Here is a 27345-nt window from a genome sequence, read left to right on the forward strand (position 1 = left end):
AATCCCCCCGCCTCGCATCCTCATGGCCTCGCCATTTCTCGGAGATTTCGAAATTTCGTCGAGAACGGAAGCCACAAAGGGTGTGCACACAAAAGGAAGATTAATCATTGAATGTTGAGTATTTGAATAGCGTTTTGTGTAAACTAATTCATGCATGATCGGCCAGGTGTGTGTGTGTGTGTGTGTGTGTGTGTGTGTGTGTGTGTGTGTGTGTCGGTGAGGATATATACATATATATATATATATATACATATATATATATATATATATATATGGGAATTTTGCATACATTTTATCGGCTTAATTTGATTTGACTCTTTGACTTTACCAAGAATGCAACAATGCGTAATACGGCCCTAAATAGCATTTTGAAATGTGAAAACAATGAGGGCATCTACAATGAGCTTAGCACCTCTGCTGGCATTCTAGAATGACATATTCTTACCTGATGGATATTCTGTAGAATGTCAGACATAGCACTGCCACCATATATCAACTGGCTGTGCCAAAGGGACATTTGGGCCTTTCCAAATCAAACAGGGAACTGTTTACACTGTCTTTTACAATACACTTTTGTAACATAGATACATCTAACTTCAAAGTGTCGACACAATGTGTTCAAGTGGGTTGAACATGACACAATGAGCCAGAGACGCAGTGATGAGTACAGTGCTGACCCTTTTGGACGAAAGAATCTGCCGTGTTTTGGAAAGGACAACAGCAGCTTGCAGGTGCGTGTAAAGATGACTCAACGTGTGCCATGCTGTAGAACAGGGGTGCCCAAACGTTTTGGACCGAAGATCGACTTTTCGATCAACCAACCTCCCGCGCACGCATATACACACGCACGCCATGATGAGCAACAGCCTGATACGGAGGCATGCGACGCACTTTTGCAGCCTGTTCACTGTTGTAGCTCACTAGTACCGTTTTAAAGTGCTTCCCTCTGCCCTCTCGATTCCTATTCTTTGCCCGTGCCCTCGATGAATTGTACACGAAACAAATTCTGAATGAGAATAATGATCACGATGAAAGATATAGCGCAACACCTCTGATCACAAGCTGTAATTGCAGACTGCTGAGCACTAACAACTTCCAGTGACGTAGGTCACGTGCCACCGTAGGTTAAAGATTTACCTGCTTTATTTTATTTTTTTATACTTTTTGTGAAAATGAGACTGATAGGATGATTAGGGTGCAGTGTACATTAACACAAAAAATATATTACTAACATGCACAAAGACCCACAAATGGTTGTTTGTTTGTTTTTCTCCTCTACACCCCTTGCGATCTAACTTGGGACGAGTCTGCGATCTACCGGTCGATCGAGATCGAAGTAATGGGCACCCCTGCTCTAGAACGTAGCAACAATGTCAAAGTGGTTGTGATCATTCCATTTTTGCTTGCATTGTTCTGACTTTTGATTGTGGCATTCTTATTCTTTTACAATCCCTGACAGGGATGCCAGACTGATTGATTCACAAAGTAGCCGATAAACACACCTTGACAACCACACGGACAGACACACACACTTTCACTCTCTCCATTGTCTGGATGCCAAGCTGATGTGTAACCCCCCTCCTCTCAGCCTTCCATCACTGTAAATTTAGCAACAGAAGCTTCTCAGCTGCTCCTTTCCAAAACCCGAGCCCTCGTCTCCCATCCCCAGTATTTCATCCATCTCCTTCTCTGGGGTCATGGCTGGCCCCCTCCCCACATTTCCCACACACAAACCTATAGACTACACCCACACCTCACTCTCATCCCACAGCCAATAAGGACCAGATGAGCTCAAGTATCACTGTAACACAGGGACATATTCTCTGAGCAGAGGCTGCAGATTGTACACACCTTCATCTTGGTCGTCACTGGAGCTTCTTCTCTGCCTCTCTAAGGTAGGCACCGGGCACATGGGCAAATAGACTTAAAATTAAATATGCTTGAATTCAATTTTTACTGCCTATTCATTGAACATTTAGCGGGCCGATCTGAACCGTGTGATTCAGGAGAGTCAGAAGAAATTATAAAGTGGTGTATATTTTATTATTTCTTTTTTTATTAATTGTATATATATATATATATATATATAACATTTTTAAAAATGTAATTATATCTTTTTTTATTGTAACTATGATAGTTTGCTCCATGTACAGCACTTTGTATACAACGATGGTTGTTTTAAAGTGCTCTATAAATACAATTGAGTTGAGAGTTGAGTATATTTAAGAATGCGGAGTCTTCTAACCTCCAAAGAGCAATATTTGAACCATATGGGAATATTTTTCACAATTCAGTTCATATTACTCTTGAGTGTTAGGTAATTATTTGTGAAACTTTCACTAACACCATTTTAAATTGCATATACACCATTTGATTATCGTGATTCATTTATTTCAGTCACACTGATGCACATTTGAAGCATTATCTCTATTACTTTGAATTGATAAAGGATATCACCAAAGAAAGACTAATAACGGGTAGACTCTACTAATTCCACTACTCCTACTAATAGATGAATAATAGTCAATAAACAATATTCGTGATAGTGAACTTGACCTCGATCAGTTCACGCTAAAGTTATAAAAGCATGACACGGTGATATAATCACAATATCAAAGTATTTGAATTACAGTCAGAATGTTTTGTTTTTTTCTTGTTGATTTATTAAAGTTCACATTGTTCACATTTTTCATTTAAATTACAGACCTACAATTACATTACAGTATTTCTTAAGTTTCTGTCAAAGGCTGAGATGAACTCCCTCTTGTGTATGACAGTTATGTGGGTACTTGTACCGACATCTGCAAATGATGTCTATGTGTGTTCACAGATTTAGCTACATCGTCTCGGGTTCGACACAAGCAGACTGGGAAAACAATTTCGATCTCACTGAAGCAGTAAAATATTAGCATATTTATCACATGCACATATGCAATTGAATCCTGCTCCTCTCGCATGTCAGTGTAACGAACTTCAATCCAATATGAATGCCGGGCCTGGGAAGCCGGCTGTCACTTTGGTGATATATGGCCAATAGATACAGTATTAATATACCAAGTCCGGTTGGCTGGTAGAGAGGCTTTTCTCTATCTCCCTGCCTCGCTGCACCCACCCCCCGCCCCCCATCTCTCTCTCTCTCTTTCTCTCTCGCTCCCTATCTGACTGATGTATTGGACTATAAATACATGTCGTATCTGCAAACAGTTTGGCCGAGGTGCGCGTTTCCCCGGGCTCACCTGTTCCGTTGCAGTTTTAGTTTCAGAAAGACTCAGAAATACTGCTCAGAATTCAGTGTTCTCATACTGAAGACATGAAGTGGCCACCCACTAAATATACAGAGCGCTGATGTGTAGGTATGTCCTGGCTGAATGCGGAACGTAAAGTAGACATGACTGTCAGCTGTAAGTCGATCAAAGTGCTCGTTTGTTGGAAGTTGATGCTGATTGGCTGCCGGACTGCAGAGGCTCCTCCCTCTGATCCAAGGCTGAGGATTAAAGCAGCTATTTGGACCGTGCTCCCCAGCTGATGGGTAGAAATATGATCCTGAGCTAATCCTTTAAGTCCTCTGCACCTGTGCCCACCGCTAAGTGTGAAGGAGTCATCCAACGAGACTTTTTATATATCCAATATGATACAGTCGCGTACAGTATGCAGAAATCCTGACACTCCGGCTCCAATCGAGCTCTTCCTCTGCCGGACTTAAATAGCGAGGGTGTTGGAAGTGGTGTTTAGGGTCTGCACACACTCTTGAAACATGTTCACACTTTATCATAGAATTGCTCTTGTGTTAGCAATTTTCATCACTTGTCACAGTCATTTGAAATTGCTCCTTTCCTCTTGCCGTTAACCTCTCAAACAGTTGATACCTAATTTTGCAGTGACACTTTTTCAATTCACACGTCGTCGTCGTCATCTATATAGCTCCGTCACTCTGCAACATGTTCAGATTTGTTGCTGATCAGTATTACCGCACAACTTCACAATTATATTGACTCAGTAATTTATACATTTTTGCTGACGTCCAAAACGTATATTTTGTGATTGTGGCGTTTTTAAAAAAAATTGAATAATGATTACCGTATTTAATTCTTTTTCTGTGGTACTAGAGTACGGGTGACAAATTCCTTGTGTGTTCTCACAATAAAGATGATTTTGATTCAGATTTTATGATTGGATGGAGAAATGCAGCCAAACTGTGCGATGTGTCAGGCTTCTCAGATGCTATTTTTAGACCTTTCCGTCAAAATACGACTTAATACAGAACTAAATGGGAAAGTGACGCCGAGGCAGTTATTTCAACACCGTGGTCTCATGAGGCTCTTTGTCTTTGCCCTCAGCTGCAAGGTCTCCCGCTACCATGTCCGACACCGAGGAACTGTAAGCGCATCACACGTTTTCAATCACTAAACACCCCGCAGTCACACATTGACTGATGATTTTCACCTTGGAGAGAAACTGTCGAAGACGGATGTATTTTCATGTTGAGTTGACTGTGACTTGTGTTCCTATTTCAGGGATCAGCTCGAGGGTAAGTAACCATTCAGGAATGTTTGATTGTGTTTGCAAGTATCCACGATTGTTTCAGCTGTCACGCAGTTGCCAGATCAGGCATGAAAGTGTCCTTGGACATTGACAAAATGAGTTCTTTTTCCTGTTGCCCCCCTGACGAAGAAAGTTCCCATGTCAACACCTATCCTAGATTAAGAGATTGGTCATAACGTGCATGACTGAAATGCATTGCTAGAAGTTGATTGATCTGTTCTATTGTGTAATTGTAAAGTACAAATTGCAGCACATACTGTACCTGATAAAGTCAAGGGCTCTATTTTCGTTGACAACACATCTGCAGTGAGGCACAAATGCTGATTTTCTGGCCAGCGCAAGGCTCACTGTATGTTTATCAATTGGGCAGACCGGTCTCCGCCAACAAGGGTCGGCCAGTGCAGCAGAGGGCGTGTTGTTGAAAAGGCGCCTGGCAGAGTGACAATTTGGTGGTCGAATGTCAATCTAAACTTGGGTTTGCTTCCTACCACGTCGGCGAACCTTTGCAAATGTGTGTGCACGTAGCGAACGTTTATTGATTTCTCTATTTATTTATTTATTTTGGGGTCAGGGTTCGTTCAAAGTTTCAAACAGTTGCAAAGACGTCCACCAGCCATTCCCCAACAGTTTTAATGGTTGCAAACAGTTTTTCCTGTTGCAAAAAAAATAAATAAATAATAATAATAATAATAATAATAATAATAATAATAAAAATAAATTGAGACCATGACAATTGTTGGGGAACATTTGTTAGGTGTGCACACACTTGCAAACCTTTGCCGCTCCGTCAGATGCAGCCTTGAGTTCTGGCGCAGGGTAGACAGCTGGTCTAATGCAATTATGGTGAGGCAGGCAGACAGATAATGAGCCACATGGACATATGTGGGTGATGTCAGGCATATTTCACTTATAAATATGTGAAGGGCGGGTCTCAAAACCTATGAATTGATTATGATTACGATGATTAATACTATTGTAAAGCACTTTGTGCACTATATGTTGGAGACAAAAGCACCCCATTATTATTACAGTATTATTATCATTATTATTATTATTTTTTTTTTATAGTTCTTACCCACCCAATTGTGCAGCACAGCTATGGGGCGGCGCATGATAGGGGTGGGGGCAGTCTACAAGTGCCCACTTCACAGTGCAGATGTTGAGACTCTAATGCAGGGGTGTCAAAGTCATTTTAGTCGCGGGCCTATTTGGAGTTACATCTTTCCTCGGAGAGCCGTTATGACAGTGAAACCATAAAATTATTACTGACACAACCAATGAATAGATTACTTGATTTGAAATCAGTTAAGATGATTAAAGTTGTTTTTTCAATTAGGGTTCAGTGAGGGTAAACAGGGTAACACAATTATTGCAAAATCTCAATGTTATTTATTACACTTGACAATTTGACATTTCGGTACAGATGTTAGCAAGCTAACACACGTGATTTGCTTTCGCGGGCCACATAAAATGACCCGGCGAGCCGGATCTGGCCTTGAGTTTGACACATGTGCTCTAATGCATAACTAGCGCACCGCATTTAAAGGAATGAGAGGATCTGCTTTGGCCATAATTGAAGCTGGCTGTGACCCCTTCCACGGCGGCATAGACCTCCTTCTCTCAGATGAGTCGGCCTGCATTCATCTGCAAAACTACGATCAAACCCACCTCCACGCGGCTACGCTGTGCAGAATTTACACCATCCATGAAAATAGAGCCCAGTATGTCAGGGGTCCTTTTACAGTTCAGTGAAGGCGATGTTAACAAAAAAATATTTGTTTGTTTTCTTTCCCATTCCATGTTTGTTACCTTTACAAAACTGAAGACGAGGAAGGTAAAGATGACTGAACCAGTTCCGAGCTCTGAGGACCTGTCTCCACTAATTTGAGAGCTTCCGGTTTCCATGCTTAAGTTGAAGTGTTTGGCACAGACATCTGCTGTTTATCATACAAGACATAAAGTATTGTCACCAATTTAATGAGTGGGTTTCTGCACTTTATTTTTCAGGAGCAAAACCTAGCGTGAGTGAACACATTGAGACATAAAGAATTCAAACTGCACCGTAGACACTAACTGCCATATATACACATTCGGTCACATCCCAAACAGCAGCCAGTATTCATATAGGATGTTGTTGTTGTTCATGAAGAGCAACGATCGGTATCCAGGTAGTGAGCTCTATGTATGGGTCTGTACATAAAAGAAAATCTACGATTTTCTGGGTCGGCACAAAGTTAACTAACGCACAGCTGTCAGTCAAACAGTTCAAGTTAAGGGTGTACTGCTGATTTCAGAGTGATGTTTGAAATCACATGGTTAAGCGAAAAATGCGAGTGAGCTTTGAGGCTCACTGCATTTATTTTCTTGCCATGTGATTCGTGCAGCTGTCATCGACATCTTTCACGCACTTGCCACGGCGGTGGAAAACTATCTGGAAAAATCATTTCACAATGATCCATGAGAGTGTGATTTTTAAATAATATTATTCAGCAGCACAGTGGGGCAAGTGATTGGTCTACTTTTTGCCCAAAGTCAGCTCACCCACAACCCCAATAAGAAAAAAATGCTGCAGAAAAGGGATTGATGGACACAGATATTTATATTGTGTTTATATTTACATTTAATGCATGTTTATAGTAGACATGAGAGTTTTTACATCGAGTCAAGACACGAAAATGTTTCCGTTAGTTTCCCACCTTACCAAGTCCACCGTGGCTTCTGTGTGAATAATCGAATGACTCCCAGCATCAGCATCATCATCATCGTCATCATCATCATCATCTGTTTCTCTCTTTGTTTTCCAGCAGTGCCGTCCCTCGCTCACCAATCCATCTTCTGTGTAACTAAAGCAATCTCTCATTTTTGTTTTTTAATGGCTCTGTCATGTCTGTGGTCTTCATTAATGGCCTCCTCCGACACCCTCTCCTTGGCGGTTTGGTGCATGCCGTAGCCCAGGAGGAGCTAGTAGAAGTAGAGGTAGCCCCTGAGGCGGAGGCCCAGGTAGAAGCAGAGCCAGAGGTAGAGCCTGAACCTGAGGTAGAGCCTGAACCCGAGGTAGAGCCTGAACAAGAGCCTGAACCCGAGCCAAGGGCGGTGGTTCGTGAGGAGGAAGGTACGTGCCGTGGGCAGTCTCTTCACCCTTCTCCTGCTACCCTCTCAGCCCTCTGCTCTCTAGGACAGTCGGTACTGTAAACATAGTCTGCCAACCCACTGTATCGCAAGATAGATTGAATTCTCAAAAATTACCTTTGACGTAAGCCGTATGCTGTCCAACTGTGCAACTTGAAGCTCTTTATAGGGCATGGAAACACATTTGGTAACTCCATGGCTCAAAAGCAGAGGAACCATGTCATTTAGCCATTCAGAACAGAAATGAAAGCAAAAAATAAAAAATAAAAAAATCGATGCATCATTATTTTCTTTAAAAGAAATACGTAGCATTTTTGAAAATGACTCGAGTAAAACAAAATCTTCTGGAGTTAAGCTAATTTTCTGTTGTTCAAATGTACTCGCCTCTCTCAGCCTTTTGCCCAATAAAGGGTTCAATGTTGCAAGAAAATGATGAAATAAATTACGTTAAAAAATATATATATATTTTTCTTTTAGTTTCTGAAAGTCATATCATTCTACATGATTCATGGCCTTTGCATTTTAGAAGCATGCAGGCAGCATTGTTGTGCTTTGTGAAATCACAAACATGCATGGACGCAACTGAAATTGCTCATTTGGGATTTCAATTGTAAGTGGTTGGACCATCATAGAAACATGTGGATTCTTTTTGAGAATGACCTGCTCACCAGAGTTCCTATATGCTAAAAACAGAAACTGATTCTAACTGATGAAAAAATCTGGTTATTCTTTTCATAGGAGAAGCTTGGTTCTCAAAAGGCAAATTGTATTCTCAACTACACTTTCAGCATATATAAAATTTACCGAACACGACAAGCATCCCAAGTGCAAGCCCTTTCGTCACTGCTACCACAGTACACACCAGCCAAGGCATGTTAAATACCAATACTGTGCTCCAGATTTCATTACCGCCTCATATTTTTGTCTCCAAACTGATTTAACACTTATATTGACGATATTTCTTGCCAAAATCCTCAAAGAACACTTTTCAAAGTGTGGGTAGACTCTGGCGCACAGAGCTCTGTTGCACCTTGCACTTCAGTCTGGGTTAAAAAAAAAAAACAAACCCTAAAGCGCACCTATAAAACCCATCATGAACCATTGTTTTGGGAGTGAACTGTAGCAAACATTTGCAAGGCATTCACATTGCCACCAGTGTCAGCTGATAACATAATCAAACCAAAACATCCCTTTTCGTGTTTGCCGCATTAGTGTGTTATGAAATGGCCATTCAAATATGAAGCGTTGAAAATTCAACGGCTTTTACATGATTGAACTGCTCCATCTCATCCGAGGTCTTCAATAAAATTCGATCTTGTCGTGTCGAAATAAACAGAGACCGATTTTAAAACGGATACGATTGTGAAAGGCCATCATCACACCTTGGATGACGTGTCCTTTTATTCCGACATCATGTAAAAGCTATTTGTTCAACCCCCATTATTCCATTGTTAGAGTCTCTCTGTTGTTGTGAGTAGATGAGAAGTGAGCGTGGCAAACCGCAACATGATATTTACACTGGGGTGTCGGTATCCAATGCTTTGAAATTGGTGCAGTTCAAATCTTTTTTCCAAATTCGACTTTCTGTCAATTTGTCATTCATAGCAGGGGAGTCACTGCATTCGTCTCAAGCTTTAATGTGTTAGTCTCAACATTTCAAATGGGAACCCAAACAGCATCCAAATACACCTTCTCCAAATCCAAACAAAAATGGAATATCTTTCTTACGGAGAGCCACCATATATACCTAGCGTCACTGATTTTGAAATCAGCCCGCAAAATCTGCTGTGACGTGGGGATTACGTCAGTTGTTATAGCAGGCTATGATTCGACAAATACAAAATGCTGCTGAGATTTGACTCAACGAAAAGTTTCAAGTAAGTACAACTCAAAACCAATTGGCCCCCCTCTAAGTGTCAAACTCACCAAACCATAAAACTGATCCAAAAAAAGCAGCTGGGAATGTCGTAATGTATATGGGACTGTGCAGTGGCTCCCGCTGAGCATACAACACCCCAGTTTGGTAAATGGGCCTCATAAGCAAGGCTTTGTAAAGTGGCAGCAAGCAAGTCTGATCACTAATGATTTCTGTTCTGCTCTTGCTTTGGACGCTTGCTGCATGCAGACGACTATGAAGAGGAAGGTATGTTGGTCTAGATTATCTTAATTGATTTACTTGTTTTTGTGTGCAAAAAGCCTTTTTTTTTCCCCCTCATGCACCAACTTGGTTTCCAGAGAAAGTAATTTAGTCTCTTCGTTAGCCAACTGAGGTGTCATTAAAGGAACATGATGAACCAAAGACGCAGAGCCACGGTTAAACAACTCATCTCTGCCTCTTCTCTTCTTTGCATGAATGTGATCCCACCAGTGGAGGAGGGAGATCAAGATGGTATTTTGTATTTCATGCTGAGTCGCTGTCGCTTTGCTTGTTTTTGATTTGTTCCTGTGTTGGAATGGGGCTCCCTTTAAGACAACTTGAAGATCATCCCGAACCACAGTATCTAAACTGTCCCTGTGGGAATCTAGCTGTGTTTTTTTTACCATGCACCTCTATTAACAGTTAAATTGACTCATTGGTGTCAAACTATTGAGGTCATTTGTAGTACAACATACTGATTAACCGGTCCTGTTTCCTTTGCACACTAATTGACCAAATTAACTCAATAAATCAGGTAATACTACAGTATGAACTTGAGGGACTAAACAGGACTCTGGTAGCGATGCTGTGGAAAGTTTTTCTAAAATTAAAACTCACATCATTCAATCGTCGACTGGAGGTGTGAAACCACTTGCAGCCCTGTGATGTAACACAGCTTGTCCACATGGATCGTCCCCCTGATTAACCAACATTTTGGATTCCCTTCACATTGGCGCCTCTAACCATGTCATCTCTCACCTCTCTCCTTCTTCTTCTTCTCGTTGTTATGTGCCCAATATCCAGAAGAGAAGCCAAAGTTCAAGTGAGGAAGTTTCTGACTTTTGTGGACATATTTTGGTGTTGCCACGCGGGTTACTCATTGTGTTATTTCGTTCCAGACCAACTGCTCCCAAGATCCCCGATGGGGAGAAGGTTGACTTTGATGTAAGTTTACAGTTCTGATCAACATGTAACTCAATTTAGCCATGTTTAAGATAATATGTGGGCCAACTTATACTGTTTTTCATATACACACATACCATAAAATACCACAAGATGGCGCCAAAGCCCTCTCTTGGTGCCAGGGAAATATATTTGAAGTGATAGCTTTTGACTGGGAGATAAATCTAAACGGGGGCAGCGATTTCTTAGCTCCACTGTAAGCATAAGAAGACAGATAGATTATGCCAAATGAACGCTCGATGAGGTACATGATGCCCGACCTTCCTAAAAGACGAAATCCCTGTGAAAGTACAACCACCACTTCAAGAGGGACGACATTGTGAATACGAGAATGAAAAAATGGTGAAGGCACGTTTCTGCTAAAGCTGAGGTAAAGTGAAAGCACGAAGTTGAAAATAAGAAAACAGATGGTGGAGACAACGACATTATTTTATTTCACTTTTAGCTCCTGTCATTGTCAGTCATGACCTGGTCACCAAATAATTTAGCCCAAATAGTGTATGTGATGGGCGGTGGTCAACTGGTCAGCATGTCCATCTCCAGTGTAGAGGTTCAGGGTTCGACTCATGGCTCCAGCCTTGTTCTGTAGAGTTTCCATGTTCTCCCTGTGCCTGCGTGGGTTTTTTCTCCGGGTGCTCCGGTTTCCTCCCACATTCCAAAAACATGCATGGCAGGCTGATTGAACACTCAACGCGCCTCCAAGTTGTGCTTGTGAGTGTGAATGCTTGTTTGTGTGCCCTGCGATTGGCTGGAAAGCGGTTCAGGGTGTCCCCTGCCTACTGCCTTAAGATGGCTGGGATGGGCTCCAGCACGCACGCGACCCTCGTGAGAATAATCAGTTTAGATAATGGCTGGATGGAGTGTATGTGACGGCTAAATGTGCAGAAAACAAGTTTGGAGCAAGGTTATTGTAGTTCATGAAAATTAATGAAATGAATAAAACTATAATTGAAAAAAAACATTTTCATTAACAGAATAAAATAAAAACAAGAGTGCTGTAAAAAATGAGAACTACCTGAACCAAACTATACTGTAATTACATCAATAATGTCCTCCATTTTTCTTTGTCAATTAATTTTACCCATGAGCTTTCACGATTTATTTTAAATGTAGTTATTTTTGTATTTTTTGTATGACTGTTCGGCCTTGCGGAAGGAGGAAGGTTGAAGAATCACTCTATTGCACTTAAAACACTTTTTGTGACTTTCTTTTTTTTTAACTTGCGCTTGACAAATAATTCACGTGTTAAAAAAAACTTAAACCAATTTGAAAACTAATAAAAACTAAAGACCCCCCCCCCCCGCGCCTCCAAACAAAAATGTCAGCGAACAAACCCGCTCTAAAAACAAATTAAAACTTTGAATTTTAGAGAAAAAAGGTAAACAGGGGGGCTGGGGGTGGGGGCTACTAGAATGAAAAATCCAAAACTATTATACCTTGGTTTGCACTCATATTTTGTCCGTGAATCATCTTTGCTTTGTTTCATGCAGGACATCCAGAAGAAACGTCAAAACAAAGACCTTTATGAGCTTCAGTCCCTGATCGATGCTCACTTTGAGTGCAGGAAGAAGGAGGAAGAGGAGTTAATTGCTCTCAAAGAAAGAATTGTGAGATGTCCCACAAGCAGAAGGGTGAAGCATCGCTGTTGCGTCTGCTTAGCGTGTAACTAACTGTGCATTTTTGTTCGGTGTGTTCAGGAGAAGCGTCGGGCTGAACGAGCAGAGCAGCAACGGATTCGAGCTGAGAAGGATAAAGAGCGCCAAGCCAGACGGGAGGTACATCTTGCGTCTGCCCTTTCTTCACAACAGGAGAAAAAGTGCAACATTCAATAGACTTGTTATCGAAATGCAACGCAAAAGATATTCACCTAACACCCACTCGTGTGCATCACTTATATCCCAGTTTGTCTAACCGCGAATCAGCCACTACACGTGATCCTACCACTAGAAGGCAGCAAAAACATGTTTCTCCTAGAAATGCTAAAACTGGAGGGCCTTGTTGCTTCTCAGGCTCGATTGATTGTTCTGATTGTGAATATTAATCTGACAGGCAGAGAGGATGAGAAAGGAGGAGGCCGACGCCCACAGGAAGGCGGAGGATGAGGCGAAGAAGAAGATTGCTCTGGCTAGCATGGGATCAGGCTTCACCAGTCATCTCCAGAGGGTATGGTGGATTATTTATAGCAATTATTTTTTCCTTTCCTTGCTCATATTTAAAACGAATATACATGAAGTCATAAAATCTCAACCGAAGAATAATGAGTGGAGAAAACCACCATTGCCTTGACAGGTGGACCAGAAGAGAGGAAAGAAGCAGACCGAGAGGGAAAAGAAGAAGAAGGTCCTGGCTGAGAGATGCCAACCTCTGGCCATTGACCATATGAGTGACGACAAACTGAGGTAACGCGCCGAAGCCATCGAGCTCATTGTGATCATTTATTTGATCATGTTTCCAGTTTAGTGATCCTTTTCCATTCCATTCAATTTTGCTGGTTTGTGTTTTTTAGGGAAACGGCAAAGCAGATGTTGGAGTGGTTGCACAGCCTGGAGGAGATTAAATACGACCACTTAGAGAAACTCAAGAGAGAGCGATATGAGGTCTGTCAAGGGCATTGATTATTGTTTTGTTTTTTTAAAAATATTTACAGTATATTTTGCACCTCACACTTCTGAAGGTTTGTGTAAGCCAGCCATCATCAAGCAGTATGAAAGAATTCTGATTCATATCTGAGTAGGACAATGTGTGAATATTGATGATACATCGACTCTGGTTCAGTTTACCAGCAGTGACACATCCGCCTGATTCAGTTGTTCCCATCACATCCACATTCTTCTGTTGTTAAAGGATCCTGGAAGGCATTGATCAATTGGATAATCATGTGATAACCAACGCATTGTAATCATTCGCTCAATCATTTATATCAATCTTTTACAACCACTTGAGCGCTACGTTTTCCGCTCCGTCTGACATGTCTGCAAAATCTGTAAATAGTTACACTGAAAGAAAAGTCGAGAAAAGGGTTTGGTTGTTTATGTTGTTTTAGAATTTAAAAAAGAAACCAACAAATAACCTGTAAATATTCATGCATCTAAAGTGTTTGCAATTCAATCATAATGTCTTTCAGGTGATCTCTCTCAGAAATCGCATTGATGAGCTGCAAAAACAGTAAGTATACTTTGTACAGGTACAACAACAAAAAGGCCACATATATAAAAAAAATATCACAGTGCAAGCAACAATATTGTAAAATGACTTCAAACAACAGCTTCAGAATCAATTTGATGACACTGAGGGGGAGATTATCAATGTTAATGGCAAAATCACTTATTTTAGTGCTTTGCAATATTACTGGATCAGCATGAAAGTTTTTGTAATGTTTACCCTCGTGCAGTGGTTCTTAACATGGGTTCGATCGAACCCCAGGGGTTCGGTCAATCGGTCTCAGGGGTTCGACGGAGCCTCTGCCATCAGGGTAAGACACACCCAACTCAAGATGTCAATTAGATATGACACGCCCGCTTGGCCATCGCTGGCTGCAGATGATCACATGACATTGCTTGTCCAATCAGTGCTGCAGGAAATTTACTTTGCTCAGTCGTCACCGTGTGACTGTCGTCATAGTACGTCATACAGTTTTAAAAAAACTATACTGAGGCCATGTAATTTTATTTACTTTTTTCAGTTTTTAATAAATGTGTTTTTTTTTTATTTTGTAAAAAATCAACTTTTTATTTTTCACGAATGAGGGGTTTGGTGAACGTGCATATGAACTGGTTGGGTTCGGTACCTCTAACTCGGTTAAGAACCACTGCCTGAGTGTAATTGTTAAAGTGATTATGCCGCGGCTGCACAAACTTTGTTGCACCAGAACATACTGCACCATAACGCTGACGAGGTTTGTGTTTTCTTAACGGATGCTCTACTTTCTTTAGCATGTCTTCTTTCACTTATGACCGTCTTCTGGTTTGATTAGCTTAAGGTCAATTGCGCTTTAAAAATCGAACGATTTTGCCACTACATCACAATGAATGACGACTTACCTTTGTGGAGGGAGGGTGGGGGCACTGTTCTAATAACAAATGTATTTGTAGTCGCCAAAAAATTGTTTAATGCCGGTGTTATTTTCTCAATATACAGTATGGACTGTTGTTGATTTGTAGCTACATCATTAATTAAAAGTAAATAATACTGAACATAAGAATTCAGATATCCCTTTATATCCTCCTGACTACCAGGAAAAAAAAAATGTTGTCCAATCACATTTATTTTGACATTACCCAATCTATGTGAAGTAATTGGACTCCTCCAAAAAATTTTTTGAAATCCCACTACATTTTTTAAACAGGCTCAAATACACTTAAAACAACTCAAACATCACTTTAATGTGTTCATAAGAGTCTTATAATTAAAATGCCAACAGCATTTCAAGACAAAATGTGGTCTATAAAAAGTATTACTTTTCCTCTTCCCATAAAAAGTGCTTGCACTGAGGGAAGCCATTTTCTTACTTTTTCTAACCCCTACAAATTTGGTATCATTGGAAAGCACTGAATGTCCTCTTTAGAGTAACAAAAGGAGTTAATGCGATTGGAGGCACTGGGTGGGAGATATTTAGGTTCACAAATGTCCTCTACAGAGGACAAATTTGAACTACTGGTAGTCAGGAGGATATTATTATTTGCTGAAATAATTATGTTTGCCTTTTATAGACACATGGAGAACTAATTAGCCTATTTTGGAGACAATGAATACGGACATGACATGAACAAGTTGAACCTTATCATATTTTTCTGTTTTCATTCAGTGAGGTCTCTTCACAAAATCACTTTCCAGAGCTGACCCCGTTTTCCCTTTTGTGTGTGCGTCTTGCAGTAGCAAGAAAGGAGCTGCCACACGCCGCCGCAGAAAGTGAGATCTGCGGCAGTCAAGCCGGAGAGCAAACATCGGTGCCCAATGTCGCAACCACCACCACCACCACGAGAAACCTGCAGTACAATGACAACTGGACATCTTGCTGCCTGATTTACCTCCACTCAATACATCAAAAGTTCATCATTGTATATGTATAAAGAAGGTGTGACTGTCCAGAAAATAAATACTGCATCTGAAATAATCAAACACGTTTCACCGTTGGATTGATTCATTCTACAAGTTCAACAATACAATTCCAAAATATGATTTTATTGTTAGTTTTCAAACTTTAAGCAGCAAGTTGGCCGTTTCTGACTAAGGATTGTGCTGTGTTTATCAATTATTACAACATAAGCAGATGAGAGTTTTGACAAAGATGATGTGAATTTGATCTGATCCTAATTTGATTTTTGATTCAGGGGAACCACGTTTGCAGGTGGCTTCACTACCAGGCAAATGTGTGTGTGTGTGTGTGTGTGTGTGTGTGTGTGTGTGTGTGTGTGTGTGTGTGAATGTGTGTTTGTTTTTTATTTTACAAAGATGGAAGACAGCGCTTTTTCCCCATATTAAAATGTTTTCTTTTTAACGACAACTCTTTATTTTAAAAAATTAATAAATAAACGAAGGACATTGGCGGCACGATGGCCGACTGATTAGCGTGTCTGCCTCACAGTGCAGAGGTCGAGGGTTCAAATTTGGGCCCGGTGTTCCTGCATGCAGTTTGCATGTTCTCCATATGCCTGCGTGGGTTTTCTCTTCCGGTTTCCTCCCACAATCCAAACACATGCACGATAGGTTACTGGGACAGTCAAATTGTCTCTCGATGTGATTGTTAGTGTGAACGGTGGTTTGTCTATGTGTGCCCTGGAATTGGCAGCCAAGATTGCCTGCAGCACGCCCGGCGACCCTTGTGAGGAGAAGTGGTTCAGATCATGGATGCATACATGGCAATTTTCCGCGGATCCGCGGAAATCCGCCGTTTTATTTCTTAAATTGATCATTTTTGTGAATCGTCTAAATCCGTTGAGAAAATTTTAGGGGCGGTCAGGTAAAAATTGCACAAATTTTCACTTGAAAGAATAGTGGCGATCTTGGGATTTTTTTCTGTTCAATTTTCAAACTGTGTAAATTTAATACACTTCATCTTCAGCATGTTTAGTGCCACTTTTGTAAGTAACCACGCCCCCGTCCAGGCCACGCCCCGTCCAGGCCACGCCCCTTCCGCTTTTTTCATCACTCGCCATTGCCATGTATGTGGATGGATGGATGGAAAAGGGCCAGAGAGTAAACACTGACCATAAAGTAAACACTGAGCCGTATCATTGACTGTACAGTACTACTACTGTCAGCAGATGTATTATCCTTGGTGTGGTTTGGTATGCTACGGTTCTATTGTCAATCCGCAAAATGTGTGAAATAGGGTTGAAATTTCACTCTCAAACGTTTACAATTTACCCCTCTATGGATAACTGTATGTTTAATTTGTTATATTTGCTGGGGCAATATTTGAGACTCAAATGTAGATTCCTTTAATCTGTGTGGCACATGAGACCTTAATACAGAATGATATACAGGTAACTTGCACTTCCTATTTAAGAGCGGAGTCGACAAATTCTGCGCAGTTGTATTGTGTCAAAGCTCCCAAGATCCCACAAAGATAAAATGACACCTTGAACCCAGAGTGCCTCCTTTTAAAAACATTTATAAAGTAATTTTAGTCATCAGACTGGAGATTTAAAATGATAAATATTCTTTAATAAACGTATGTCACTCATAAATTACACATTAATCAAAAATACAAATCGTGATTTTTCGTTAAGTCTTATAAAGGGCAAGTACAGTCGCTCTTATTTTAAAGTTGTACAATGGGGTCTTATCTTGTTTTTTCCAAACGTCCATCCCATTACCATTTATGCTGGAGTACTTGGACAGAACCTGTGCAAGCAGAAGGAGGATGTGTAAATTCCGCACTCACACACAAAAAAAAAGCCTGCCCTTGATCCAAATGGAACCATCTTGCTGTGAGGCAGCAATGCTTTCCCAATTACCGCTGTCCTTATAAATGACCTGCGCAATAAAGGTCAATTACGGCCTCTTCGGCTGCTGTGGAAAATAAGTTTTTTGGTCCATCCATTTCAGGCAAGTTTCACAAAGTGGAGGGCTGTTCTGAAGGGATCCAGGGCCACGGGGACCACACTATCGCCCAGGGAAGTCATTGCCTGGTCTGTGTTGATGCGCTCCACAATGCTGGTTAAACAGTCCAAACTTGAAAGGAGTGATGGCGCGCTCTTGTTAGAATCTGGAAAAGTTAAAAGTCAATACAGTGTCAGTTGATGAGTTGTGAAGAGTGATAGCAGAGACTATTAAAGACATGGATGAGTTGGCACACTAAAAATATATATATTTTTTTCTTTTACAGGCTAAACAAATTGAAAATCATTCATAACCTGAGGTAAACCCACAAGCATGAATGAGTCCATTAAAACAGAAATAGGAAATTGGTCTACAAAAGTAAATTGTCACTGATGTAGAAAAAAAGTCAGAAAAGGGAAACTGACCATCTGTGGTCTGGCCACAGTAAGACGCATCGTTATTTTCACTTCTGGTTGATCGCGGAGAGGAGAAATCCACCTAAAGACAAAAGTTGTTCAATCAGCCTTCCAAAATGACAGCAGTGATTCAGGAAGGGAACTTCCCGGAGCCCTAAAAACGTCATGACATCATGTTCTAAGGCAATGCTCCATCTATGATCTGAATCTGTTTGCGTGGCCAATTAACGAATCAACACATGTCGAAGATTACGACGACAATATCGATGTCAATGATGCGCTGCCAGTCCATTTCAATTGTAGCTACGGTTCAACATTCCAGAGCGACTTAAGATACTCGGTGGGATTTTTGAGTACTGAAAAGAAAGCAAATAGCACATTTTATGAGCCTCTCAGCTGTTCTGGGACTCACCATGCCCTCCGAGCAGTTGGAGCGGGGGCTGGAGGGGTTCACGTCTGCACCGAAGTGTTCAAGCGCCGGGTAGAAGCTGTCGTCCCTGTTTGACCTCAGCAGAGCCTGCAGAGACTCGATGTAGTCGATTGCATTTCTCAGGATCTCCACCTTGGGCAGCCTCTGGTTGGGGTTGGAGGCTGAGCATCGCTTTAGGGCCTCAAAGGCATCGTTGACCTTACTGAGACGTCGCCTCTCCCTCATTGTTGCCGCCTTCCTCCTGTCTTCGTGCGTTGTCTTCTTCTTGCACGCTTTGCAGGCCCATAGCAGACAGTTGCCTCCCTGGTGGAGGTCCCGTGGAGCCCGCACATGCTTGTCTTCCTCTTCTGCCACTGGGACTTGATGGTTGTGTTGGTAATTGTCAAGGTCTTGCGATTTGGGGGGCTGGGCACCGTAGGATTTGCCATCCAGGTCGTCAAAAAAGTTCATGTCCCCACCGTTGAAGCAAGGGTCTTCGTAGAGCTCATCGGCTGAAGAAAGCGGCAAGCAAAAGTCGTACAGATCCATTTTTCCTCCGCAGGAATGGGAAATTTTTCAAAAGTTACTCCGTCGAGTTCTAAAAGAATTCAGTTTGTTGGACAAAGAGGGTAAAATGAAAACAAAAGTGAGAAGGGATTGATTTGGTCAAAAGTTAGTTTGCTAGTAATAGGCACTGCTCTCTCAGGGATCAGTCACACTTAACACTCTGTGGTCTTGGTGACTGTTTATATTCAGAGCAGTCACTTAAGGGGCGGGGCTACTATGTGGCTGACCAATGTGTCTGTCTGCAACGGTAAATGTAGCAAGTATAGAAAGTCTTCCACAAGTAAAAGAACCTCTCCAGAGAAAGCTAATCGATATTAGCCTCTTATTCTGTTTGTCTGCTTTTTTTTTTAATCTGGTGAGCGTGAACAGCAATAGAAAAGTTGTAAAACAACAGGGATGCATTTTACTCATCTCCGTTTCAATCAATTCATTTTTAAATAAGTGATTTGTAATCACTATTTTTTAATTGCGGTGTGTTCGGAAAAGCTGAATACGCATTTGTGGATCTTAATGTGTCGAAGAAAGCAACTGTCAATAACGTATGCAACATTTAAACCGTATGGAGGTTGAGCGTTTCCAATCCGGCAAGCGATTGACTTTTCAAAAATAGATCAGTGAGAACAAAAAAGAAATGTGTTCCAATTGTTGCAGGTTATTGAACACACACAATTAACAACAACAGAGATGACAAAGATACGCTGTCACTAGTTTCATGCAGAGTTACAATCAGTCATTTCCTCAATAAGTCAAACCTTGAGGCCTTGAAAGTCATCAAAATTATTATCATAATTTTTTCTTCTTCTTAAAACTTCCTAGATTATTTTGGATGGTTGTAGTGACTGGAAAAAGAAAAAGATTTGGTAAAACTCTTTGATTAAAAAAAAAAAAAAAAAAAGAAAAAAAAAAACGAAACAATATTTGTTGAATTCAAAAAATAGTTGATGTGTTTACTTTTGGATGTTTCTTTTTTTGACATGAAAATAAGCTTTGTCCGCATTGCGATCATGGCAGTTCTGCGACACCACGATCAAACTGCTCAGTGACACCAAAACGGGGCTGCTCATTCTCGTCCCGTTGAGGAGATCACAAGGTCCTAAAATGGTCTCTGATCTGTGGAGGACAAGCAGCCCCCCTGGTGAGGGTCATCACTGGATAACAGTTTAAGACACTTTGTCTAAACAGGTGACATGATGGAAACTGGCTGGCACATTCAGTTTTCATTTGTTTTTGCTTAAGGTTCATTTGAAGTTCTCGACTGTTGTTTATTTTATTGTTTTTTTTCCCCACGCCTTTTATCTTGTCATGTTATCTTTTGCTTAAGCACTATGTTGTATCGCACACAAAGTGACAGGTTGATTTGGCTTCTTGAAGCAACCTGTAATGTTCATGAATTGCCTTGTTCATGTGTCCTGTGCACGTGAACAACAATATTTTAATGGCTTCAGAGATCCATGACGAGCGTAAGGCTCTTAAAACTTTGATGGGATGGCAAAAGTTTAAATTTAGCAGCTCATGAAATCCAAGACAAGTGACCTTTGAGCTTTAGCGGGTATTATTATGAAATAATTCACCTCACCTCCTGCCCGAGACACTCATTCACGCTACAAATTGTCGAATGCTACCAAGAGGGTGCCAATCTATTAAAGTTGGCTGACATTGAGTCCAAATGTTACACTAATTCCACGAGTGTAATCCAACAGTTCTACATCCAACTGAACCCTTGTGTCCTTTCCCAAAGGGCGTTGGCTGAGATGCAGGAAACACTCGATTTACAGTATATTGCCAAGCGAGTTCCATCATCGAGACAAAAACATAAGAAATTGACATATTTTGTACATCAACCATGACCAGCATGATGCCCACTTGTCCAGACTGATTATGACCAGAATTGTCTGGGTCTAATATTAAATAGCGATGCAGTACATTTGTGCAACAACAACAGATATGAGCATTCAAGTAGAATTGAACTAGAGACCAGCAGTGTAAATCTAATTCAGTCCTCAATTCCACAGTCTGTTTATAATGCAATTACGTTTATGGCATTTTATCCACCTTGGAATCGGGAGGCCTGATGATAGCCTCTTCGTAGTATCAAAAAGCCTTGAAGTGAATTTCCCAATATTTGTTACTGTAACGGTGACAGTCTCTCAATGATTCAGTCATCAACTTGTGATCTTTTACTGCTATTTTGAAGTTTCAGAGACGATTCTTCTCCTTTTTTTTTTTTCATTCTTGTTGTTGAATGTGAATTTCACCACTCCTCCGCATTGCTGATCATACGAGGATGAGTGTACTGCCTGAGAACAAAACTCCCCTGCACTGGTTTGCAATCCAGCATGTTGCACCGTTGTGAGCTGGCATTCCCGCGTAGGACGTTCAGGCAGATAAGTTACCTCATGCAGGGTGATAGGAAAGCTTTGCATGAAGCCTAGAATAGAAATATTGTCTTCATGCTGAACACTATTGACTTGATCGTCTTACAAAACAGAGCAGAACAACAGAAAATAGTCCATGCACATTTTTCAAAATAAAATGTACAAGATTGTGGTAATGAAATACAGTACTATTGATGTTGGAAGATTTGCATGCCAGTTAAACAGCAACAGCTATTGCTGTATGTTTCTGAAACGATTCCAAAACATGGTCAAAAAGCTCTGACCTAATAGTTGCTCTATAAAGTCATCGTATGTGGATGTTGAAGTTTTGGAGAAATTAGATTTTAGCCTCGAAGTGCTGCCTTTCAATCGAATCTGAGAAGGGCCAACACGTACAAGTAGTGCTGCCTGATGTATCTTGAAATATATATATATTTCTTTAACCACTGAGATTTTATATTCGCCTCAAAGGGGCCAAATTAACATTATAGCGTTTGTCCGCAACTCTGATTGGATGATCAGGAAGATGGCTATAGAACATGCAATATAATTTTAAGAACAATCTGGGTTTTTGTAGAAATCACACCCAAAAATCAAGTGTCAATCAATGAAGCTTGTCCAATTTGATTCAGTGAGAAACATGTGGTAGTTACACATGTGTCATAAACCATTGCACTGTTTATGTGTCAGACACTCAAATGAAAGCAAACAAACCTTAAATCATCTTCCCACCCTCATGTCAGCAACCTGACCATCAAAGCCCAAATGAAGAAACCATGAGAACTCTGTAAGGGAACGTGTTGGGACTAGCAGGAAGATATACGTAGATATGAATTTCCAAGAATCTTGGTCTTGGTTTGCTTTTAAGTGGTTTTATTCATCTTCGAAACAGTCTGTCGTTGTGACAGTACCTCAGAATCGACAATATTCAAGGCAATAAAACAATGAGAGTTAAATTCAAAGTAAAAAAAAAAAAAAAAAAATTAAAACAAGTGTGTATTTTTGTCCAAATTCAAATAAATACAGTGATTTTTTTCACAATTCTAGTATGACAATCAACAATGCCTTTCGAGAGGAACAATGCATAATAACTGCTGCTATGAGGGTAGTTAATGGCATTATTGACTGGACAGTAAATAATATTGTACTGCATTTGTTATTGATTGGTCAAAGGCCTTTGACAGAGTCAATCATGGCACCTTGTTCAGAAAATTTGTGACATTCATCTTTCTGATCGTGCTGTTGGTTCTCAATTGATTTGTCAGGGTTAACGCAATGTATAAAAGGTGTACATTTTGCTCGGTTGTCTTCTTCTTTTCTTCATGTTTCTAAAGGGTCCCTCGGGGCTCTGTTCTAGGTCTAATGTTGTTTTCCATCTATAGCAATGATATCTGTCAAAATGTGTCAAATGCCTGATCTCATTTTTATGCTGAGGACAGTCAATTATTGTTCCTCCCCTGAAACTAAATAAGGTTTTAATTTTTTTTACAGTCTGCCTACGATGTTGCACAGTCTCAAATACTCAAATAAAACTACTTTTAAATGCAGACAAATCAAAATCAATGGTTTTCTCAACCGGAATTCTGTTACCCACACCTCTTCCTAAGATTCAAACTTATGTATTGGTATCGACCTATTTTAGGACATACATTGATGGTCTTGAACAATAATAGAAGCTTATATTGTTGGTTCTCAATCGTAAGAAATCTTGTTTTTCTTTTATAGCAAGGACACTTATTATCTCCACAACCTTTTTACCTTGATTGGATAGTGGTGATCTGCTTTTTATTGATTGGACCAGCGTAACACCTGAAGAAATTGGATAGTGTGTTGCGCAGTGCGTTTTATTGCAGGTTGTGGAACTCCATGTCTGTATGTCTGCAGAGTCACATGCTGCTTTGTTTTTGGTTACAAATGCATGTTTCCTTCCTCTGGTTGGTTGGGCAGAGCAAGCCAACAAGCAAAACATATCTGAGGCTATCTGTGCACAATAATATATTCAATATTCCATATATATTGGGTTTGTAACATATTTTTTCATAATCTTTTTTGCGTGTTATTGTGATTCTAAACTACACCAGATGATGTCCGTTGCACTGCTTGTCGTGTTTCATTTGTATAGCATTGATCGTTTCTATAATTGTGATGTGATAGAGGTGGTAGTACCAAGTGGATTAAGACCTGTTCTAAATGGATGGTTCTCAGTTGTTGAAATGCATGCAAGTTAATTTTGCTTGTGATTTTTTTGTTCTAAATAAGACTAAGTTAATTGTCTAGCAAACAGCTGCTGAAAGTCGTGTCAATGCAAAGGTGGAGTTTGACAGGTGTACAACTTCTCTCGGGTGGTCCGGCCGACTGGTTAGCAACTTAGCCTCACAGTGCAAGGGTGCAGAGTTCAATTCCGTCTCCAGCCTTCCTGTGGGGAGTTTGCATGTTCTCCCCGTGCCCACGTGGTTTTTCTCCGGGTACTCCGGTTTCCTCCCACATTCCAAAAACATGCGTGGCAGATTCATGGAGTACTCTAAATTTTCCCTACGTGTGAGTGTGAGCGTGAATGGTTGTTCGTCTCTGTGTGAGCTGTGATTGGCTGGCAACCAGTTCAGGGTGTACCCCACCTGCCGCCCGAAGACAGCTGGGATAGGCTCCAGCATGCACGCGACCCTTCTGAGGATAAATGGATTCGAAATTGGATGGATGATGGATAGACAACTTCTTTCCTGACAGGTGGAACAACGTCACGGTTGAGAATGGGAATTATTACTTCCAGTTGTGTAAGTGAGGCGGTTGACCTATGGGCACACAATGACTGACTGAGTGTCGCTAAGTGTTCAGTTCGGGCATGATTAGTGTGCAAATGGTTTTAGCATCTTTCTTTTTTGTACAGCTGATGTCAGCATCCTTGTCCTTGTCATCTCATTTTTCCCATTGCAAAGGTGAACCAACATCTTTAGCTGTTGTCACTGGCCTAGTAGGAGGTCTCTCACAGGGGTGGCCAAACTTTTTTGGTTGAGGGCCGCATCCAGAAAAATGGATGGGCCACTTTCAAAGTTGTTAACTTTTTGAAACATGCTGAAGCCAGGCAAGAAAGCAATTATGTATTGTTTGTATTATTCATCAGCTTTCTGTTAAAGGGGTTAGGGTAAATAGTTGAGGATTTTTTTCAAGTTTTTGGAGTAGCCAACAGTGGTCCATCTCACAAAGTAGATCCAGCTCTCTACCTAAGAGCAGCCAAATCCAATTTCCACATTCAGAAAAAAAAAGAAAAAAACTGTAGTAAGGTGCCCCCTTTTCAGTTACTTGAGGATCATGAATGTGATGTCTTCATAAATCAGCCATAGAGTATAAAATAGAAAACAATTTTTGGCTGTAAAATTTAATGATCTTTAGTCATTACAGTGTTTTGAAAGATAAATTGTGATCTTTTTTTATTTTTAAATGATGTATTTGCACCTTAGAATATGCAGAAATGTTCTACAGTACACCCTCCCTTCTCGCGCTGACCACCTTCACCTTTTTCAACTAACCTTGCGGTCCATGTTAAAACTCATTCAGTATCAGCCAATTCTAGACCAAGTCTGAAAAGACGTTTAAAAACATCTTTGGAAGTGAATGAGTTTTTAAATGTCATTTTTAGTATTTTTCATCACGTCTTGGGCCACTGAAAAATGGATGGCGAGCCACAAATGCCCCTTGGGCCGTAATTGGACCCCGCTGCTCTAGATGCATGCAATACTTCTGAAAAGTGACTGACACATAAAGGAAAAACTCAATTATTAATTATTGGATTGAATAACTATTTGGTGAATGTATCAAGCTCTCACCAAAAATATTACATATTCCAATTGGTATACACACACACACACACACACAAACACACTTCCTCGATAGCTCATGGTAACTCACGAGCCTGAGCATTTAATTAATCTGTGTGCATGAGAAAGACACAGAGAGAGAGAGAGAGAGAGAGCGAGAGAGAGAGAGAGAGGAGACACACATCCATCCATCCGTTTTCTGACCCGCTTATCCTTATCTGATCCGTTCGACCCCTCAACGTGCTCTGCACCAAAACATGTAAAGTGTATGTTTGAACTTGTAAAGGTAAAAAGGTAAATTAACAACAACCCAACAGTTATCAAATACACATACTTTCACATTAATGTTGTAATGTTATTGTATTTGTCTTCCACATCTTGGCTAATAAGGATTTGAAAACCAGTCACATTTTGGTCTTGCCATACACGTCATGATATGCATCCATCCGTTTTCGATACTGCTTGTCAGCATTTAGGTACAGTAACAGGGGAGCTGGATTCTCCTGATTTCAATCTGGATGACAGGGTAGAGATCAAACATGCATTCAAAGTCACATTCACGCCTGTGGAAAATTCAAGAGTATAATTAGCCTGAGCATGTTTTGGGGATGGTGAGAACATGCAAACTCCACGCAGGAAGGCCAGGGCTGACATTTGAATGGAGATGTGTAAACCACATTTATGTTCAACCATGTAATGACATGTACTTAATATTAATTCTAGTAGTGCTAATATCAACAAAAAATAAAAATAAAAAAAGGTTAAAGGATGGACTTTCATTAATTTCATCACAAAATCTATTTTAGTATTTGCAGTGAATACTATTGGGAAAAATAACTGAAATAAGAAGGATTTTTTTAATAAGTATAACTATACTCTCTGAAAAAACACATTTTTCTTACACCAGCTTTGTAATATTCGTAATTCGCACCCTGCGACGGTTTCCTGTGATTTGGTCTTGAGAAGAGATCACGCAGCTCTGTTCTCTGAGGGGGTCAAAGGTTAAATCAATTCAACCTGCTCTCTCTATCTGCTCCTGCTGTGATGAAGCCGTCAGGTTACTTCCTGTTGAGGGGACAAATGTCCACGGCTCTCTCTCGTGGCCACGGCCTGGCTTTGTCATCAGCAGCCTCTGATGACATTGGGATGTTTTTTCACTCCCTCCTTCTCATGGGAGTAAATCAGGGCAGCTCGGTCCTGCTGTTCAAAGACGTGATGTGGAAAAGAGCGAGGACTGATGTGGTGACAACACTGACATATTGTTTTATGAGCTTGTTATCTGCACAGGAAGTTGAAAGTCATCAGCACGTCAACTCAAAAGTACTCGCAGTTGAATGAGAATTGTACTTGTATAGAAGGAATAATTTTTAAAATGGAACAAGATCAAAAATGTCATTTTCACTGGAGAATTAATCACTTTCTAGACAGCTTCCTGTCCAGATTCCAGTGGCAACGTTTGGGTTGCCAGCAACCTTTGTATTTGCATCGCTGTAAATTTGTGGCGATTAGTGAAAATTCTACGTTTCACCAACTTGTCATGTTTGTGGTTCACATTGCTTCGAGAAAGATTGGATTGTGTATTGTAATAAGCAGTGAGATTTCATTTTCTAAATTCTCAAAATGGGATACCCAAACAAATTGCTCACATACTGGATATTCAGTTGAAGACACAAAGACAAGGGCTTCTATTTTCGTACACAGCCCATGTGTGCTCGGGGTAAAAACTGCCGGATCTTGATTTTTGTCCTGGGATAAGTCTACTTTAGCGTTATTGGGAAATTGGTCGACCGCCCTGCGCAATGCTGTGCATTCCAGCGGAATGCCCTTGGCATTTTCTTTTACATACCCCGGGCGAGTGTTGTAGTCGAGATCACACCATCCGAGACCAAGACCAAGACAAGACTGAGACGAGACCAAGGAAAGAAAAAAAAAGAATATATATATATATATA

At 40.6% G+C, this 27345-nt stretch overlaps 2 protein-coding genes across 9 annotated transcripts; one reads left to right on the forward strand and one right to left on the reverse strand.

Moving 5' to 3' along the window:
- Positions 1 to 1748: 1748 nt before the first annotated feature.
- LOC109514407 (troponin T, fast skeletal muscle isoforms-like) lies at positions 1749 to 15889 on the forward strand. Of its 8 annotated transcripts, XM_019867495.1 has the most exons (16): positions 1749 to 1895; positions 4338 to 4377; positions 4515 to 4528; positions 6368 to 6376; positions 7493 to 7654; positions 9797 to 9814; positions 10040 to 10060; positions 10613 to 10631; positions 10708 to 10753; positions 12262 to 12378; positions 12469 to 12546; positions 12821 to 12934; positions 13061 to 13170; positions 13278 to 13368; positions 13896 to 13936; positions 15644 to 15889. In XM_019867495.1, the coding sequence occupies exons 2-16, from the start codon at positions 4358 to 4360 to the stop codon at positions 15681 to 15683; spliced, it is 900 nt and encodes a 299-aa protein (XP_019723054.1). In that variant the 5' UTR covers positions 1749 to 1895; positions 4338 to 4357; the 3' UTR covers positions 15684 to 15889. The 8 variants fall into 8 exon arrangements, with proteins under 8 accessions (XP_019723054.1, XP_019723056.1, XP_019723055.1 ...); XM_019867497.1 differs by lacking the exon at positions 9797 to 9814; XM_019867496.1 differs by lacking the exon at positions 6368 to 6376.
- A 1526-nt stretch (positions 15890 to 17415) lies between these two features.
- On the reverse strand, positions 17416 to 19347 carry LOC109514286 (myoblast determination protein 1 homolog). The gene is made up of 3 exons (XM_019867225.1): positions 18644 to 19347; positions 18241 to 18313; positions 17416 to 17981 (listed from the first exon to the last, which is right to left on the reverse strand). Exons 1-3 carry the CDS (start codon positions 19187 to 19189, stop codon positions 17818 to 17820), a joined length of 783 nt encoding a protein of 260 aa, XP_019722784.1. The 5' UTR covers positions 19190 to 19347; the 3' UTR covers positions 17416 to 17817.
- Positions 19348 to 27345: the final 7998 nt, after the last annotated feature.

The sequence above is a fragment of the Hippocampus comes genome, unplaced genomic scaffold (assembly GCF_001891065.2).
Source record: "Hippocampus comes isolate QL1 unplaced genomic scaffold, H_comes_QL1_v1.1 scaffold2, whole genome shotgun sequence".
Lineage (NCBI taxonomy): Eukaryota > Metazoa > Chordata > Actinopteri > Syngnathiformes > Syngnathidae > Hippocampus > Hippocampus comes.

Excerpts from the sequence above, each read along its gene's own strand:
- LOC109514286 (XM_019867225.1), bottom strand. The coding sequence starts at position 19,189 with ATGGATCTGTACGACTTTTGCTTGCCGCTTTCTTCAGCCGATGAGCTC. Across the intron at positions 18,314-18,643 it reads CCAACTGCTCGGAGGGCATG|GTGGATTTCTCCTCTCCGCG; the intron begins GTGAGTCCCAGA and ends TTTTGTCTTTAG. Across the intron at positions 17,982-18,240 it reads CTGTGGCCAGACCACAGATG|ATTCTAACAAGAGCGCGCCA; the intron begins GTCAGTTTCCCT and ends TAACTTTTCCAG.
- LOC109514407 (XM_019867495.1), top strand. The coding sequence starts at position 4,358 with ATGTCCGACACCGAGGAACT. Across the intron at positions 12,547-12,820 it reads AGCGCCAAGCCAGACGGGAG|GCAGAGAGGATGAGAAAGGA; the intron begins GTACATCTTGCG and ends TTAATCTGACAG. Across the intron at positions 13,171-13,277 it reads ATGAGTGACGACAAACTGAG|GGAAACGGCAAAGCAGATGT; the intron begins GTAACGCGCCGA and ends TGTGTTTTTTAG.